At 31.4% G+C, this 15,875-nt stretch overlaps 1 protein-coding gene across 2 annotated transcripts; it reads left to right on the top strand.

The window, feature by feature from the left end:
- The first annotated feature begins 5,789 nt into the window (after positions 1-5,789).
- On the top strand, positions 5,790-13,831 carry LOC126726026 (triose phosphate/phosphate translocator, chloroplastic). Of its 2 annotated transcripts, none has more exons than XM_050431122.1 (12): positions 5,790-6,357; positions 6,499-6,567; positions 7,146-7,211; positions 7,389-7,467; positions 10,914-11,034; positions 11,156-11,251; positions 11,552-11,664; positions 11,796-11,873; positions 11,990-12,106; positions 12,366-12,465; positions 12,571-12,671; positions 13,489-13,831. In XM_050431122.1, the coding sequence occupies exons 1-12, from the start codon at positions 6,089-6,091 to the stop codon at positions 13,504-13,506; spliced, it is 1,227 nt and encodes a 408-aa protein (XP_050287079.1). In that variant the 5' UTR covers positions 5,790-6,088; the 3' UTR covers positions 13,507-13,831. The 2 variants fall into 2 exon arrangements, with proteins under 2 accessions (XP_050287079.1, XP_050287080.1); XM_050431123.1 differs by having other exon boundaries at positions 6,157-6,362.
- Positions 13,832-15,875: the final 2,044 nt, after the last annotated feature.

The following is a 15,875-nucleotide window of genomic DNA, read 5'->3' as shown; positions in this document are numbered from 1 at the left end:
ATCGGGGTGTTTCCCTATATCGATATGAAATTTTTTGTGATCAAAGAAATTATATATTTCATAATTGATTATTCTTATACAATTAAATACTTATGATTCGGTTGAACTGAGACAATTCAAGAACGTATGATAACCTAAATTAATAATGCAATTAGAAAAGTTTTTAGAAAAACCCATTCACTTTAAAACTTGATTTCTATTTGAAACTATTAGAAATTCATCTAAATAATAAGAAAAACATGATTGAACTTATTGAAAGTATGGAAGAACTAATACATCAAAAGAAATCTAATTGAACAATCAAATATGTTGCTAATAAAATCCTGGAAAGAATCGCATTGAATATTCATACTGTATAGAAGAAACATAACCTCTAGCCCTAGCAAAGAGTTTAGGCTACCATTAGAGAAAGGAAAATACAATCTTTTTTTCTCCAAAATTCGTTCTGCTTAGCCTCCATTCAAAATCCTAACATCAAAGTGTCCAAAGAAAATAAAACTTTTACTATTTTAATTTTCGTCCATATTTACAACAGTAACTTGTGAGTTAATTTATGCCTTCAAAAATTGTGAATTTTGAAAAATTCAAAACTGGAAAGTTGTAGATATTTAAGTCATGGTTCCAACCCATCTAGTCTTGTGTCAATTGGATTTTTGAGAAGAGAGATACATCCAAAATACTGATCAGTGCTCAAATCTAATTTTTCCTTTTCAGATTCTGCCTCTTTGATTTCTTTCCTTATTTGAAGCTTCCAAACATAGTAGAGGACCTAAGCACTTCAGCTGCAACTCCTTAGATATTTAAGTATGGTCCTTTAGCTCCTCTTTAATTCTAGTTTGACCTCCATTCTCTCACAAACTCCTGTAAACTCATCTTTTTCACATGATTTCTTGAAAGTAGAAAATTACACGCAATGAATGACATCTTATTCAAGAAATTATGTAAAGATAAATAATAGGGACTAATGCAAATCATGGCTTAATTATACAAATTAAGCATAGTAATAAGGAGATAACGCGCACATAAATATATTACAAGTATACATTTGAAGGCATTATCATGAACAAAGAGTAATAAGCTTTAGACTGATGAAAGCCTAGTTAAATCAAGACATGAGAAAACTTGAAAAACCATTACCTAGATGCCTGCTTGAGGCCATACAATGATTTGTTAAGCTTACAAAAAACCTCCCCCTTGCTGTGAAAGCCTAGGGACAAGACCATGTAAACCTCTTCATCAAGGTCACTATGCAAAAATGCATTGTTGACATTGAGATAAGTGCCACCCTTTCACAGCAGCTACTGCAAGTAAGGCTTTAATGGAAACCATTTTGGCTACTGGAGAGAAGGTTTCTATATAATCCAACCCCTCCCTTTGTGTAAAACCTTTTGCAACTAACCTTGCTTTGTATCTTTTAAAAGTACCATCAGCCTTATACTTAACTTTGTAAACCCACTTACATCCTATTGGTTTCTTATGGGGAGGCAAAGATGTGAGGGACCAAGTCTAATTAGCCTCAAGAGCAGCAATCTCAGTTGCCATAGCCTCTCTCCACTTGAGATCCTTAACAGCTTGGGCATAAGTACTAGGTTCCACAATTGAAGAGATTGAATTGCAAAATTGCTTATAGGAAGTAGATAAATGTGAATAGGAAAAGAAATTCTGAATAGGGTGAGATGAACCTTTCTTTGGAGTGATTGGATTGATGAAGGAAGAACTCACTTGATTGCAATGATAAGACTGCAAATAAGAAGGTTTAGTAGACACTCTAGTGGATCTTCTAAAGGGTTTGTGAAGGAAGTGTAGGCTGAGATGACGCAGTGGAAGGTGACTCAGATGAGGAAGGGTGACTTAGGGAAGGTGGAATGTCATTTTGAACTACATTGAAATCATTGAGGGAGGAGTTGACTCAATAGAAGGTGTAGAAGCTGATAAGGTATCCTGTGTTGGATTGACTTGACCAGGAAGATCAGTAACATCATCTTCAATTTCAAAATCAGAATCAACATCAGGTGCAAAATATTGATAATGGAAATAAGAATCATGGTACACAAGTGTAGAATCCATAGGTAGACTAGTGAGTGTGGAAATGGACTCAACTATGGAAGGAAATTTAGCAAGAACATGGGAAGGAGTGGAGTAGACAGAATCAAGTGAGTGAAAAGGAAAGATATGTTCATAAAACACAACATCCCTAGATAGAAACACTTGTTTAGAAACAAGATTCAAAAGTTTATAGCCTTTAGTAGCAAGTGGATAACTTGGTAAGACACAAGGCTAAGCTCTAGGTTGAAATTTGTCTCTATGGATAGAAATAGTGGACTCATAACACAAGCACCCAAACACCCTTAAATGAGCATAAGAAGGCTGAATATGAAAAAGAAGTTCAAAAGGAAACTTGTTTTGTAAAATGGGAGATGGCAACCTATTAATGATGTAAGTGGTAGTGAGAATGCAGTCCCCTTAATAGCACAAAGGAACATTGGACTGAATTCTCAATAGCCTAGTAACAAATAAGAGATGTTGGTGTTTTCTCTCCACAACAAAATTCTGCTGCGGAGTGTAAGCACAACTTCTCTAATGGATAATACCATGGTTAGAATAAAATTCAGTCATAGCAAACTCTTGGCCATTATCAGATCTTATAGACTTGATATTTGCCTTAAATTGAGTCTGTACCATTTTGTGAAAAGAAATTAAATGAGCTCTAGCATTAGATTTAGCTCTCAATAGGTATATCCAAGTACATCTAGTTGCATCATCAACAATAGAGAGAAAATATTTGAAACCATCATGAGTAGGCATTGAGTAAGGCCCCCATATATCAACATGAACAAGATTAAAAGGTGAATCAGAGAAATTGTTATTAAAAGGAAAGGGATAACCTTTTCTGTTTTGCCATTGGGCATATATTACAAATATCAGTACAAGTGTCAAAGGAAACAAATAGACTATCTTGTAAAGATACTAGCTTATTTAAGGAAGGACGACCTAACCTAAAGTGCCAAATTCTAGGCATGCTACTAACAACATTGACAAAATGAGAAGAGGAACCAAGCTTGTGCTTAATGAGATGATCTGACAAAGAAGAAGGACTAGCATAATCTGATCTTTGCAACAAACTTAAGTAAAGCATTATTGCCACCAATTAAACAGTCTTATTTTGTATAGGAAGATTTAGGACATAAAAAAATATAATTGAGTTAAACAATTTCATGCGCCTATCTCCATTCAATTTAAAAGATACAATTTGACCAATCTATTCTTTTATTTTGTGTTGTATTTAGTAGAATTTTATGAACTATGATTGTAAATTGATATTGTATATGTAGTATCCAATGATGATCTTATGTGACCAATATCGTGAAAATTGCAAGGAAAAAATATTTTAGTACCTCTAAATAGGTCTAACATCAATAGCACCAATACTATTGACCAATCCCATGCGTAAGCATGGGTTATATGCTAGTCTATATATATAATAATAGATGAAGCCGAGAGAAACACAAATTAGAATTTCAAATTAGAGTTCCAATTTTGCACCATGTGTCCTAAATTATTTATTCTTCAAGAGTTTTATTTTTTAATTTTAGAATCAAATATGGGACCACATCATAAATATTCATCCATGTGAGTTATTAAGTACAAAAACCAAAGAATCTAGAATAAATGAATCTTTAAAAAAAAAAAAAAAAAAAGTGCTTCACAATAATTTTTTTTTTTTTTTTTAAAAACATGGACATTTTACATTTTATTCCTAATAATATCCTAACAAAATTTTTTAAAGAGTTAACACAATATAAAAATGACTATCAATAGTATTTAAATTATATATATATAGGAATTATATTATACATCTTATTGTATATCTTTAAGTATTTCCATGCATATGCATGGGATTACAAACTAGTATATATTAATAGCCAATACTGAGAAAAAATCAAATTAAATTCTAAATTGAAGTCTAATTTTACGCCACGTGTTTCATCTAATTTTTAAATTTATGTGTCAAGTGAATTATTAGGTGCAAAATCAAAGACTCCAAATTCAATTAGATTTTAAATTGAATTTTAATTGAAATTCAATTTTGCGCCAGGTATCCCATCTAAAATTTTAATTTTTTGTGGCAAGTGAATTATTGAGTGCAAAAACTGAAGAGTCTAAATCCAATTAGATTCTAAATCATATATATATGTGTGTGTGTGTGTGTGTAATTGTGATTGTGATTGTTTATAAATGTACTTGTATATTTGCACGGGATTATACACTAGTATATAATTAAAGCCAAAATAGAGAGAAAATTCAATTAGATTCTAAATTGAATTCCAATTTTTGTATAATTTTGCACCATATGTCTCATACTTTCATCTAAGTTTTTTTAATTTTTGTTCTAGACAGGAACGAACCCAAGATTTTAAGCTAGCGAGGGTCGGGAAAAAAAAAAAAAAACCCTCCAACTAGGCATCTCTATAGTATTAAAAAATTATAAATATACAAAATCATTGTTTCTAAATACATTAAGATGTAATTAATTACCAACAAATACAAAAACAAAATAATGTTTTTTTTTTTTAATACTAGGTTGGCTAGAATTTTTTTTTTGGGTTGAAGTTAGAGCATTCACAATGGTGGTGCTAACAATTTTAGCTTTTAGTACATCAAAAAACTATTTTATCTATTTTACTACCCCAATTTACAATACACCTGATATCAAATGTTCTATTTTTTTTTATCACTTTATTTAAAATAATATAAATAACTCAGTAAAATAATAAAAGAAGAGAGAGAGTTTGAGTTTATTAATTGAAGGAAGATATATAATCTTAATAAAATATTTTATTTTATTTTTAACAACTTATTACAATCAACTGGTATTTATACCAGTTTAATGTAGTTGCAAAAAATTTAGTTTTAGTTTCTCCAATAACACATGATTTTTGGTTCTTTGGTGGTAAAATAGTTTTTTTTTTTTTTTTTGGCTAAAATACAATATCACCATTGTGAATGTTTTATTATTTTTATTAAGTTTTTAGGTTTAATAGTTGCTATTTGGGTGAGACTAGTTAGGTTTATTGAGGAGAAGGGGAGCCTAAGGTTTTGGAAAGGGACCCAACTACAAAAATTAAATATATAATAACTTAAAAAAAATTGGATCCAAGGGGATCGGCCCCCCTTGGGCCTCCACCTAAGTCCGTCCCTGATTCTAAGTGAGTTAATTTTATGTAAAAGATGAAAAGTTTAATATAAATAAATCATCAAAAATCCAATTAAAAAAAAAAAAAAGTAAACTCATATGTATATCTAAAAAAAAAAAAAATTGTTAAACTCATTTACATATTTATGACTTAAAAAATTTTCTTACACTATCTCTAATTTGAACTCATATATATGTATATATATATATATATATATATATATATATATATATATATATATATATAAATATAATTGGGATTGTTTTTTATGGTGGATACGTTTGATTATACACCAATAGTTATAGTGAAATGGATTCTCAATATTTTCAATTTGATACTAAAAATTGAAAGGTTTTTTTTTTCCCTCTCTCTCTCTCTCGCGCGCGCGGAAAAGGTCCAAATTAAGGATATAGAGACGATAAAATCATAAAATGGGGTCTCACCACCACGATTGGACAAAAATTGCCCTCCCTCTCAAGCCTTTCACTGGGGATAAGACGGGTCCCACCACACCCTTCCACATATGATATCAGATATCCTCAGGTCCTCCATAGCCACAATTATTAATAATAATAAATTATTTATCTCATATCTCCTCCCTCGAACCTTTCCTTCTCTCCGGTTGAACCACAAACACTTACACACACACACACACACATTGTCACAATTCACATACTCCCCCCCAGCGCTCTCCCACCGTTCATCGAATCATTCACTAATCCCTGATCCTCGTCACACTGGTGTATCAATTTTTTTAACGTGAACTCGCGAGGCACTGGATTAAAACCGTTTTAACATCGCTACCACTCTTTTCTCTGTTGGTGTGAATAAGAGCTGTGTTTAGCAACCACAAGTACATTTTGGATTTCTCTCTCTCTATCTCTTAGAAAACCATGGAGTCGCGAGTGTTGTCACGCGCTAGCACCTTCGCTTCGCTCTCTCAGCTCCGAAAGCCACCGAGAGAGAACAACAACAACAACAATAGCGTAAGCTTTGTCTCGGCGAGGCCGATTGGAGCTGTGGGAGAAGGTGGGAACTTGATATGGGGGAGGCAGCTCCGACCAGCTCTGTTGCTTGAGAGCTCATCGGCTGGGAAGCAGAGAGAGAGTGTGAAGCCTTGTTTGGCGGCGGCTTCATCGTCTCCAGGGAGCGATTCCGCCGGGTGAGGTCCGTTTCCCTCCGTACGTTCTGACTCGGTGGTGGGGGTTCAGAATAACTCGCCCGTGTCAGTCAGCCTCGACACTAATGGTTTTTCTTTGTCTCTTTCTCTCTGACTCCGTTGTTGTTGTTGTTGTTATTACAGGGAAGCGAAGCCTGTCGGTTTCATCGAGAAGTACCCGGCTCTCGTTACTGGCTTCTTCTTCTTCATGTGGTATGTACTAAGTCTAACGTTAGATAAAGACTATTTTTCTTTTTTTGTGAGATAATTATATATATATATATATACTCTATTTTTTTAGAGATATTTGTAATTTATGGAGTTAGATCTTGAAAATGACTGTTTATGACCAAAACATATATAACATGCTGATATAAAAATAAAATCAAACATAAATTTTTTTAATACTGTAGACTGTTCTTAACTGTATGTGGTGGGAGAGAAATTATTAGGTTCATAGGAAACTGTTGTTGACATGGTTCACGTTGATCTCCCAATTAATAAAAATGCTTCTATTTATACAAATATAATATTACCTGATAATTTTTATTTTTTATTTTATATGTAAATTAAGAAGTTTACTTACACATAAATGATATTATCTCATTGGATCACATCAATAGGTGGCCTAATAATTTCTCTTGTCATGGACTGTAGGCATTATGGCCTGTTTTTATCTCTTCTAGTTCAATTTATATATATAACCTTTTTCTTTGAGAGGGAAAAAAAAAATCAAAGCAAAGGACTTGAAGATCTTAAATATTAATTATTTGTGATTGTGCAATGTGCAGGTATTTCCTGAACGTGATTTTCAACATCCTGAACAAGAAGATCTACAATTATTTTCCGTATCCCTAGTGAGTAGTATGACATTTTATCGAAAGTCATGTGTGCTTTGAAACTCATCAAGGAAATGCTTCAAAAAAAAAAAAAAAAAAACTCATCAAGGAAAAAAAAAATGTTCACTTTGAAGTGCGTAGGATATTGTAAAGTAGCGTAGTCTTTGACGAAAGTTGCCTTCCTTGCGTGTGCAGCTTTGTCTCGGTTGTGCACTTGTTTGTCGGGGTGGTGTACTGTTTGGTCAGCTGGGCTGTGGGCCTTCCTAAGCGCGCTGTAAGTGAAACAATCCCTTCAACCCTCACTTACTCTGTATTACTAATTTTGTTTTTTTGTTACTATGTGGTCTGAGCAATGTTATTCTCGTTAAAATTTTCACAACAGTTTTTTCTTTAACAAAAGTTTCTATTAAAGCAATATCATTTTTAATATGTATCCATTATTAACATTATTTTTATTATAAATATTGTTACAGATAATATAAATCTTAGTACATTAAGTTTATAAACTAATGTATCATTAATTATTTGTCTGGTAATTGAAACATTACCAATTATATTTATTATTATATTAATTTTTAAATTTTATATAGTAAAATTTGCAATATATAATTTTACCATTTTTTGTTTATTATATATACTTATCAAAACAGACTACATCAAAAAACTTGTGAGGAAAACAAAAATTGTTGTCAATTGATGTATTTAGATTGGTCATTTTAATAGATATTCTTAAAGTAATTATTAATAAATCATATTAGGAAAATTTTAACATTATTTTGATGAGAAATATAAAAAATTGTCAATAAAATTAATTATTTTATTATTTTTCTCATAAAAATTTTTAAAAATAATTTTTAAAGTAATTTATTTTGAGCATTCCTTAACATTTTTGATTGACTATTTAGGTGGCGTTTGGGTATTGCATTTATTGCGTTGCATTTTCTGCGTTTTTTTTTTCTTTCTCTTCCTGGACGTGCGTCTGGCACTGTTCATTGTCCATGAATAGTGCCAAACGTGTGAACAGTAACTTTTTTATTATTTTTTCCTTATTTTCAGTTTTCAGCAAAATAAGCGGTATCCAAACGGACCCTTAGACTGCTAATTTATTGATGTGTTAAGAATTGAGATTGATATTACCTGAAAACTTGGTAATTGCTGATTGGTCCCATGTCACGTGTCCAAATGTGAGGTTGTAGATTGCTAAATTTGTTGATGTGTTGATAATTGAGATTGATATTACCAGAATATTTTTTTTTTTTTTTTTTTTGAGAAACATAACCAAAACACCAATCAATTTTTGATGTAAGCGAGATTAAACCACAGATTTTTTATATAAGAGACTTTATTAGTAGAGTTAATTGGAACTATTTTTACTAGAAAACTTGATAATTACTACTTGGTCACATGTCACGTACTGCCCAAATGTGAGGTTCTCACGGGACTTGTGTCATCCGAATTTTTTATTTTTATTATTAATAATATTCTTTTTGAGACTTGTGAATTGTGATCACCGGCCACCTGATAAATTTGCGTGATAATTAAAGTGGGTTTAGATGTAGATTTTTAGTATTGTTGTTCAGTTTTCAGTGTTGTGAAAATACATGTTTGAATGTTATAGAAATACGTGTCAGAAGTGTTATTGTTATTTAAATATAGAAAACTATTGTTTAAACACGGGTACTAAACAACCACTTATTTTTTTAAACTCCTGTAAATCTGGATGTGAGATATGTGTCGCAGCAGCTCCCCTTTTTATACAAAAATAAAGATATATATATATATATATATATATATATATATATATAGGGATTTACTAACATGTACTTTTAGAATATACATTAGTAAACTATTTTAGAAAATTTTTTATGAAAAAATAAAAAAGTAATTAACTGTTTTGATAGTTTTTTTTAATTCTCCATAAAAACTTTTCCAAAATAAATGGTTAATGTGTGCCTTCTATATATATATATATATGTATATATATATATATATAATCTTTTTTGTGGGCCACTACCATGGTCATCTATCGCTTGAATAGGTTAAAGAACTCTGGCCCTCCGGCAAGAAATGTCGTGGGGAAAGAGAAAAAAAAATCTAAAATATTATAATTGCCTCGGCTAAAATACAAAGTATAATATAACGTTCATTAGCATTTAAAAAAAAAAAAAAAAAAAAACCATAATAGTAGCATTTTCATTGGAAACGCCCTTGAATGTGTTGATTTTGGATGTGTTTATTTACCATTTATTTAAAATGGGAAAAATTACTATTATATTTTGGATAAATTACACCTCTCTTGTTTAAACATTCGCTACATTGACAATGTCCCTTCCAAAGTATTAATTTGCTTGATTGACTTCTTAATTTAAGAGAATTGTATCAATACACTCCCTACAATCTAAACTAGCTTGAAACTCTATGTATATGCATGAGATAGGTTTACAAATAAGTATAACTAAATTCGTATTAAGATTTCACCAAATTCATACATAAATATATAATGTTTGTATATTTGAAAATATAAAATAACTAATAAAATAAATATAATTTTATTTGAAACAAAAAAAAAAAATCATTTAAATTGTTATCCATGAAATACTCAATTTTAGTTGTTCAATCACTATTTATATAATAATAATAATTTTTGATTCAATGGTTGCACTTATTAATTTTGATACTGTGGTTTTCTCACCTAATTTTGATTATAAGAAAATTAAATTGGAGTAGTGTAGTAAATAGTTGAACCAAAATTAAGAAAACTGGATGAGACACATGCCATGAAATTATTCAAAGTAGAAGTCACTTCGATATCTAATTGGATTTTCTCTTAACTTTAATTTATATATATATATATATATATATATATATATATATGATTAAGAGTTAAATTACATGAAGATTGAGGGGTTTTTTTTTTTATTATTATTAATTTCATTATTATACCCAATTTCATTTCATTTGACGATGATGTAGACATTTGGAAACACGTTAATACAATTTTTTTAAATTACGATATCAATTGAACAAATCGATATTTTGGAGGACGAGGTTAAAATTTAGGATAGAAAAGTATAATTTTTTTAAATGAGGTTTCGAAAAATTGTACATCAAACAAATTAGTCAAAAGAACTCGAAAATGAAGATGTTAGAATACCATAGTCAGGATACAATATCAATATATTTCCTATGGTATTCTAACATGTACAATATTTATTGTATTGTGACTTTAGCGTCTATTTGACATTATTTTAGGAAGGAGAACGTTTTAAGTGCTTGGTAAGTTACAAAAAATTGTGCTTTAAAGTTCTTGGTTAATAAAGCAAAATCAGTGAATTGTTGAAAGTTCCAAATTTTAACTTTATCCTTATAAAAGTATTTTCACCTTTAAAGATCAGCCAAAAGAGCTTTAATCCTTATCAATCCATCCAAAAGCAAAAACATGTATGGATAGTTTTTTGGCCAAGTTTACTCTACTTCCTCTTCTTTCCCCTTCATCCAAACGGACCAGTTAGCTCGAATTTTTTGTACTATAATGGGTTGTAGAACGCCAAACTTCGACATATAAAGGGGAGAAGTTCCCCTAGGGGGGTTAAAGTTGCAAGATCATATTTCTTAATGCGGAATTTCTATATGGTCGGTCCCATTTGTTATGATACATTTGAAAACCTTGTCTCTGCACTGATCTGTAAATGCTGTATAACTGGGGGTTTCTCTGTGTAGCCTATGGACTCGAACCTCTTGAAGCTGCTCTTCCCTGTTGCCGTGTGTCATGCACTTGGCCATGTGACCAGCAATGTCTCATTTGCAGCAGTTGCTGTCTCATTCACACATACAATCAAAGGTGATAATGAGATAATTGCTCTTACAGGATTTTGCCTTTGTGTTTTTGAAATTATATACTTAATACTTGCATCAATTAGGTCCAAAGTATTTTCTATTGAAATTATGTTTGTTTGTTTCAGCTCTTGAGCCCTTCTTCAATGCTGCTGCCTCTCAATTCATACTTGGGCAATCAATACCTATCACTTTATGGTTGTCTCTGGCTCCTGTTGTTCTTGGTAAGCTCTCTTCCTTCTTTTATATGGTTATTTCAGTCATATCATGAAGGTGGAAATATCCTTAATCTAGCTTGATGGCAGTTCATACTTACCTATTAATTTAGGGCGCTACTATTAACTAGATGACTGATTTATGAAACTAATAATTGTTACATCACAAATATACTTGAAAAAAAAAAAAAAAAAAAAAAAAAAAAAAGCCTTTAATTTTGGAATCATGGGATTTCAACTCATGAAGATCCAGTCCCTGCGTTCTTAGTACATTTCTAATGGTATCTTTGCCTTTGATTTGAAATACAGGTGTGTCAATGGCATCATTGACTGAGCTGTCATTCAACTGGGTTGGCTTCATTAGTGCTATGATTTCCAACATTTCCTTTACTTACAGGAGTATCTATTCAAAGAAAGCCATGGTTATCTTCTATGCAACTCTTTTTAACCCTTTTACCTTGAACTTAATGAAGTTAGACAGTTCACAATTGTTATTTAAAGTTTCGCCCTCTAATGATCTTTTTATTTTTATATGTTTAATTCTTGTTTGCAGACTGACATGGACAGTACTAATCTCTATGCTTACATTTCCATCATTGCTCTGTTTGTCTGTATTCCACCTGCCATCATTGTAAGTGATACTTCCCTTGCAACACCTAGAATTTTAATGTTTGTAACCCCAAGATTACAGAGGAAAATTTTATGTTTAAAGTGACTCCTCATTTCCATTTCATATATTTTTAATAGTTGGAGGGACCTAAACTGATGAAGCATGGCTTCGGTGATGCAATCACAAAAGTGGGTCTAACCAAGTTCATCACAGACCTTTTTTGGGTGGGAATGTTTTACCACCTTTACAATCAGGTACATTTTGTTTTCTACATCTTCTTTGGTAACAAATTCGTGGTTGACTTATACAGTAAGTTTTCTGTTCTTGCAATTATACACACTCGTTATTTCTTCTCCCTCCTGTTGATTAGCTTTAAATATGCAAGACTAAGCTTATTTAGCCAACTGCTAAATTAGTTCCTCCTTTCACCTTTGATATCCTTATTGATAATTTCTAACACCTGTCATGTTATGTGCTGGTAAAATGTTTTTTATATTGGCTGTTTGGAAATAGTTGGCCACCAACACCCTGGAGAGGGTGGCACCTCTTACACACGCAGTTGGCAACGTATTGAAACGTGTATTCGTCATTGGATTCTCAATCATAGTCTTCGGTAAATCTTCATCCTTATTTTCTCTCCCTTTTTCTTTCTTCTGCGTGTTTTGGCCTAAAAAACTTTAAACCTAAATGTTATCTAACATATTTTTCCTGGCATCAGGTAACAAGATTTCAACACAAACTGGTATTGGAACTGCTATTGCAATTGCTGGAGTAGCAATCTACTCTTACATCAAGGCCAAGATGGAAGAAGAGAAACGAGTGAGTTTTTAGCTTCAACTCTTTTTATCCCCCCTACAGGACAGTCATAGAGGACCAAACTATACTTCAGTTTTGGGTTATGAGTGTTAAAGCATCCAACCCCAGTGCTTAAACTAATAGATGGATGAGTAATGCAAGAGATACAAACATTTTTACAAAAAATTTTACAAACTGCTGATGTGATGAGTGGTTATTGGTAAATGAAAAATTAATGCTAATGATGGGTCTAAATAAAAATCAGTAAGAAGTTGACCACATCAACAATTTGTAAAAATATTGTAAAATAGTTTGTAACTGTAAAATTATTCTAGATGGATAGGCCTAAATTTTACATAAAACCCGTACCATACACATCCCAAACCCAACAGCTGTTGGATTCACCAACAATGAGCAGCATTTATGCTTCAAAGAATAACTGCCATTAAAATTATGCATTCATGATAACGAGTTAAAATCTAGTCCTACACCATAGCCTTATGCTATTGAATGTTGCTCGCCTCTTAGTCCTCGCTATTATGTTGATCTGTGCTGTGCATGGCTTCTGATTACCATTTGAGTAGGATCATTTCAGTAAGAGAGGGGTTCCCAACTATCAGAAATATCCACAAATTTTGTTCAGCATGGCACTTGGTCTATTTTATGTTGTTCCGAATCTACAAGTTTAGGTCCAATTATGTATTAATTCCTCAACTTCTTTACCTTTTTTTCCATATTGGTCTTCTTTAACGCGTGTATGCCCATCAATTTTGGACATTTAATACATAAATAACATTTAAGCTGAATTTCATTAAATTTGATTTCCCTTTTCTTTTGGCAGCAAGCGAAGGCAGCATAATAAGGAAAGAAGTGCGGACAAGGGGCAATCATGTGTTTTAAATTTTAAATATTTCCTTCCGAAGAGAGTTGACAAAATTCGTAACCTATCCTTACTTCCAAAAAAAAAATAAAAAATTGGTGTTTAATATCCTTGTGGTAGTTCTTTGGTTTATTTGTTATCTTAATAAATTTTCTTTCATTCAAGTACTGGCAATTGCTCATTTGCAATCATCTCATGTTGACTGAAAATAATGAATCGCCTTGTCTGCCACAAGTTATAACAGGCTTTAAACAGAGATGATGGAATGCGTGATTTATGAAATGATAGTAATTTACCAGAGGTATATCATGTCTGGTACTGCTCATTAATTCTGCATCCATTTCTCTAACATTTTCTTGCATTTTAATGTAAGGTAATGCACAGGAAGATGAGAAAATACACTCCCAATCTATATATTACAATCCTACGATTTTACGATCCTACCTACCTAAAACGATCCATATCTTTCAAGGATTTTAGCAATCGTTCAGGATAGTAGAATCATACGATTCTGACCATCTCAAACGACCTTGGTTTCTTGTAATTTTCTTTAATTTGACAGAAGGCTCAGTATGACATAAATGAAAAATAAAATTCCAATAGACCAAGTTTTTTCACTCTAATGTAGAAAGAGTGTCAGTTGGACCCAAATAAAAAATATCCCAATAGAGTGTCACATTTTGAGATTTTTGGCATTTTTAAATGATGTTTACAAATGAATGTAGTGATATATGGTAATTATATCAATGAATGTATAATTTATGTGATTATTTAATATATCAATGTGTATTTTTTGTTTTTTTCTCAAATAATGTAGGATCTTACGATCCACAATCTAATCCTACGATCTACGATCTCATTACCTCCTACAATCCTATGTAGGATCCTAATTTTGACAACCTGTTAGACACCTACTTGGAAACTATACAATAAATTTGATTCATTATGGAACCATGAGTTATAAATTTCACTTCATCAAAGAATAACTAAGATTTCTTCTCCAAAAAATAAAAAATAAATAAATAAAAATAAAGAATAACTAAGATTGTAACTAGAAAGGTGAAGGACTTTCCAAAGCAAACACTATTCCAATGCCCATTGTTGGGTTGGTCAGTCTAGCTTTGATGGTACTTATCTTAATTGTCTTGATTGTGGCAAAGTTTGATTTGATAGTACAAGACTACAACTACATGTGGATGATAGATATTTGATATGAAGTTAGTAATAACATCAAAAATAGAATGGAGGGTCAAATGTCTTGTAATTTAACTAACATAACTTGGTGTTTTCAATTGAGATGTTTCGAGGTTTCCTCTCTCAACTATCAAATTTTAATTAAAAATAAGAAAAAGAAAACCTTGATCAATGCTCCAGTTAATCACTATGGTATTATGGTTATTCTGCTATCTATGTTTTTAGGCATGTCTACGGACTTCAACCTTCCCTCTTCAATTAAACTCAATGTATTGTAGTTTAGTGGTGTTTCACTTCATTATTGCAATATAAAATTTGGGAATAATTACATTTTACAATCTTAAGTATATTTCAAATTACATTTTGTACCATAAACTTTTTAGAATGCATGGTTAACACCCTAAATTATTACCTGTGTTATACTTTGTACTTCACCGTTAATCCTATCGTTATATTAGATGAAAAACCAAAGTTTAGGGTACAAAGTGTCATTGGTAGTATAGCTTAAGGTGATAAAATGTAATTTCTCTCCTATTTTTAAAGGATTTAGAAGAGGGGAAATTGAGTCTTTTCATATGATGCTATCCAAAATAACGACAAAATTGATGGTGGGATGCAAAATGTAACATAAATTATAGTTTAGGATGCGAGCTGTGCATTCTTATTGTTTAGAGTGCAAAGTGTAATTTAGAATATAGTTTAAAGTGGTAAAGTGTAATTTTCTCATCAAATTTAAGGTTTACCCAAATTTTCAAGAGGGGAAGGAGTCAAAGGACCCTGCCTTTGATTCTAGGAGAAGCACAATATAAGTTCCCGAATGTTAAAGTTAACATTAAAAGGTAAAATTGAAAAACAAAATACGTAAACAATTAAATAAAACAAAACATTTTACAAATAGAATTAGGAGTTTGGTCTCTAATTGGGTTGTAATTTAAATTATTTTCTTTTATAGAGCTTCATAGCGTTTGTTCTTGATGATTACTCTTTATCATCAGACAGTGGCGGCTCAAGGATTTTTTTTAAGTGGTTACTAAGAAATTTAAATTATACAAAATATAATAAAGCGATAATTTGAATATTTGCTACAATTGTGAGTTGACTCACTAAGGAGAGTAAAATTGTTGTGACTTCAAAACTAAAAAGAATATAATTGT

Source organism: Quercus robur, chromosome 5 (assembly GCF_932294415.1).
Source record: "Quercus robur chromosome 5, dhQueRobu3.1, whole genome shotgun sequence".
NCBI lineage: Eukaryota > Viridiplantae > Streptophyta > Magnoliopsida > Fagales > Fagaceae > Quercus > Quercus robur.
The sequence above is the reverse complement of the archived record's forward strand: the minus strand, read 5'-3'. Positions and strand labels throughout refer to the sequence as shown.

Excerpts from the sequence above, each read along its gene's own strand:
- LOC126726026 (XM_050431122.1), top strand. The coding sequence starts at position 6,089 with ATGGAGTCGCGAGTGTTGTCACGCGCTAGCACCTTCGCTTCGCTCTCT. Across the intron at positions 11,252-11,551 it reads TCTGGCTCCTGTTGTTCTTG|GTGTGTCAATGGCATCATTG; the intron begins GTAAGCTCTCTT and ends TTTGAAATACAG. Across the intron at positions 11,665-11,795 it reads TCTATTCAAAGAAAGCCATG|ACTGACATGGACAGTACTAA; the intron begins GTTATCTTCTAT and ends TCTTGTTTGCAG.